The sequence below is a fragment of the Fukomys damarensis genome, unplaced genomic scaffold (genome assembly GCF_012274545.1).
Source record: "Fukomys damarensis isolate Sample0158 unplaced genomic scaffold, DMR_v1.0_HiC HiC_scaffold_19, whole genome shotgun sequence".
Classification (NCBI taxonomy): domain Eukaryota; kingdom Metazoa; phylum Chordata; class Mammalia; order Rodentia; family Bathyergidae; genus Fukomys; species Fukomys damarensis.
Window position 1 is genome coordinate 54,881,427 of NW_022900931.1, and position 3,740 is coordinate 54,885,166.

Sequence of the window (3,740 nt, forward strand, 5' to 3'; positions counted from 1 at the left end):
CTCTTCCAGGCCCCGCCCCGCCCCGGGGCCCCGCCCACACCCACCCATCTTCCCACAGCTGTCCATCCACACCCTGGAGGACCCGCGCGACCCTCGGCACCTGCTGGTGATGAAGGGCGCCCCCGAGCGCGTGCTGGAGCGCTGCAGCTCCATCCTGATCAAGGGCCAGGAGCTGCCGCTGGATGAGCAATGGCGGGAAGCTTTCCAGACTGCCTACCTCAGCCTGGGAGGCCTGGGCGAGCGCGTGCTGGGTGAGACCCGGCCTGGGCGGTGGAGGGGTTAACCCGGTGTGCCTGAGCAGCTTCCACAGATCTTGCCCATTTTCCGCCCAGCCTCAGTTGATCTGCCTGTCCATCGCTGACTGTTCCATTCTCAGTCCTGACCCCGTCTGGCTTCCTACCCCAGTCCCACTGTTGGCCCCACCCTGACGGTCCACATCCATAGGACCCCTCACGTTTTCGCAGCCCTCGCCCTCACTACCACCGTACTGTGTCCTCCTCTTGATCCTTTGCCCTTCCCGAGTCCCTGCCTCAAGACGCTTCCTAGTCTTTGTACTGACTGGCAATCTCTCTCAATTGTCTCAGTCTCTTAAATTTCCCTAGTTCCTGCCTCTACCCTGGGAGGTACAGACCTAGGTCTTTCACTTTACTTGCTTTGTGACCTCCAGCAAGAAATGTGCCCTTTCTAAGTCTCAGTTTCCTCATCTGTAAGATGGGGATGCACTCTCAGGAGGGTTGTGAGGATGGATTTAGTTGATGTGCTGGGCACCTGTAGGCGACTGGTGCAGGGGGCCTGGCTATTTTATTATTCCTGGACTTGCTGGGGTGGGGTTGGCCCAGACTCTTCTCACTTCTGTGTTTTCTGCCCAGGCTTCTGCCAGCTCTACCTGAATGAGAAGGAATACCCACCTGGCTATGCCTTTGACGTGGAGGCCATGAACTTTCCAAGCAGCGGCCTCTGCTTTGCGGGACTCGTATCCATGATTGACCCGCCAAGGGCCACTGTCCCCGATGCTGTGCTCAAGTGCCGCACAGCAGGCATCCGGGTATGACATCAGGAAGGGGACAGCCAGGAACCTGTGACAGAAGCCCAGCCAGAATTGCTTTCACCCAAATAGATTAGTGCACGATACTGAAAAGTTCTAGGGAATGACACGGCAGGTAAAGTTGAACTCAGGAGATCAGTGTCCAATATTAGGACTTTGTCTTTATGTCTCAGCTCTGCTTTTCTCTCTGTTGACTTTCTTCTCAAGCAATCCCTCAATAAGGGACAGCAAAGATGACACTCCACCCCTGGCAGCTTAAACTTACAGCTCCCACCTCTCCCGCCAGGTAGGGTCACATGTCCACCCTTGAACCAGTCACAGTGGCTGGGGTGGGGGAAACACTTTGCCCAGTCTTGGTCAATGACCTCACTTTAACCAGCGGCCTGGGGAACAGAGATGGTCCCCAAATGACAAATCAAAGGTGGAGGAGCCAACGCTAAGTAAGCAATACCCAACTCCTCCTTGTAGTCTTTAAGGCTATGGCCCATTACCTTTCTGAATACATTCCTTAGCCCCGAGTCCCTTGTTTATCCTCTCCTTCCATGCTTTTTTCCCTGGCATTCAACAGTTCAGGCATGTTCTCACCCCAGAGCCTTTGCACTGGCTGTCCCTCTGTCAGGAATGCTTTTCCCCCTGATTTCCATGTGACCAGCTCCCTCCCTCACTTTGTATCTCTGCTCAAATGTCACCTTCTCCATGAGGCTCTCCCTAGGCAAATTTGACTTCTTTCAGTGTGCTTCATTTCTTCCCTCTTCCTAATACGCTGTATGATTCATTTCTCTATTTTCTGTCTCCCCCACTACGATATCAGCTCTACAAGAACATGGAATTTTGTCCGTTTGGTTCCAGCCACACAGCAGGTGGTCACACTTGGTTGAATAAATGGATGAGTGTATAAGCAGTTGTCGACCGGAGAGGACAGGGAAACTGGGCTGATCTGAATGAGTCAAGGGTCCACTGGTCCCCCGCAGGTGATCATGGTAACAGGTGACCATCCCATCACAGCCAAGGCCATCGCAGCCAGTGTGGGCATCATCTCGGAAGGCAGCGAGACCGTGGAGGACATTGCTGCCCGCCTCCGAGTGCCTGTGGACCAGGTCAATCGGAAGTAAGCCCCTTTATCCCTCTCCACGGTCCCCTTGCACCCCAGGCAGACTGAGGCCCCAGTGAGGCCCTTCTGCCCCTCTCAGGGATGCCCGTGCCTGTGTGATCAATGGCATGCAACTGAAAGACATGGACCCTTCAGAGCTGGTGGAGACACTGCGCACCCACCCCGAGATGGTGTTCGCTCGCACCAGTCCCCAGCAGAAGCTGGTGATTGTAGAGAGCTGCCAGCGACTGGTAAGACTGCTGTGCAAGGTGGGCCAGGGGGTCCAGGGCAGCATCTCACTGACCACCCACTACCTGCAGGGTGCAATTGTGGCTGTGACAGGGGACGGTGTGAATGACTCCCCGGCCCTGAAGAAGGCAGACATTGGCGTGGCCATGGGCATCGCTGGCTCAGATGCTGCTAAAAATGCAGCCGACATGATCCTGCTGGATGACAACTTTGCCTCCATTGTGACGGGCGTGGAACAGGGTCTGGACCAGGCCACGGATGGGGCAAGTTGTATGGGTACAGGAGCAAGTGGGCTGTGAGGAACTGAGGTACCTGCCATATATTCCACAGGCCGGCTGATCTTTGACAACCTGAAGAAGTCCATCGCCTATACACTGACCAAGAACATTCCAGAACTGACCCCCTACCTCATTTACATCACTGTCAGCGTGCCCCTGCCCCTCGGGTGCATCACCATCCTCTTCATAGAGCTCTGCACTGACATCGTGAGTCTGCAGCCGCGGCGCCCCCTCCGCACACGGGCATGCTCACACACAGGGTGCCCAGTGACAGGCCCGTGGCAGACATGATAGGCCAAGCCCACTACAGATGTTCTTGGACACAGAGAGACACAGACAAGACAGGAACATATGATAGCCAACCAGAGGCAGGCACACAGGTGGGCATCAGATGGATCAGACAGGCAATTCAGATATGCACAAACAGGTTTACAGACCCAGAGATCTGGCCAGATGGAACTCACAGATGCATATCCCTCGACAGACAGGGAAAACAGATACCCTGAAGCACCAAGGCAGACAGACAGAAAGCAGCCACAGATTCAGCCCTGAATGCAGCCTGCTGCCTGGTGCTATTGACAGATGTTTATTCAGTGACACGCAGTGCTCACTCTGGCCAGGTGCACACTAAGGTAGCTAATGTCCTAGTGGCTGCCCTGTACCTGGGTTTTGTTGTCATTGTCCCCATTTTACTGATGAGCGCATTGAGGCAGAGATGAGCTAAATGGGTTGCTTCAGGTCACACAGCTAGTGAGTGGCACAGCTGGGATTCGAGACCAGGCAGTTAGGTGCCCCAGCACCTGTGCCCTTGATTAGTGTACGCTGTCACCACTTTGTTGTCAGACAGATGGGAGAGAGGGAACATGGCACCGGAAGACTGAAGAGACACAGAGATAGAGTGTAACAGGCACAGAGACAGGGACACAGAGAGACACAGTCACAGAGATACAGACAGGGACAAAAGGGACAGAGAGAGAGGAAGGAGAGAGATGCAGAGTAGAGTGCCAAAGAGACCGGAGGACAAAATGACAGAGGCAGAGTGAAGGTAAAGGGGAGGGGGTGGTAGGAGGGAGAGGCA

At 54.8% G+C, this 3,740-nt stretch overlaps 1 protein-coding gene across 2 annotated transcripts in view; it reads left to right on the plus strand.

Moving 5' to 3' along the window:
* Atp4a (ATPase H+/K+ transporting subunit alpha) overlaps window positions 1-3,740 on the plus strand; it is an 11,992-nt gene that overhangs the window by 4,981 nt on the left and 3,271 nt on the right. The window contains exons 11-16 of one of the 2 annotated variants that reach the window (XM_010626352.1): window positions 59-251; window positions 870-1,045; window positions 2,017-2,153; window positions 2,236-2,386; window positions 2,456-2,624; window positions 2,715-2,869. In XM_010626352.1, the coding sequence (XP_010624654.1) occupies window positions 59-251; window positions 870-1,045; window positions 2,017-2,153; window positions 2,236-2,386; window positions 2,456-2,624; window positions 2,715-2,869 (981 nt within the window). The remainder of the gene's footprint in view (window positions 1-58; window positions 252-869; window positions 1,046-2,016; window positions 2,154-2,235; window positions 2,387-2,455; window positions 2,625-2,714; window positions 2,870-3,740) is intronic. The other variant, XM_010626353.1, reaches the window with a different exon arrangement.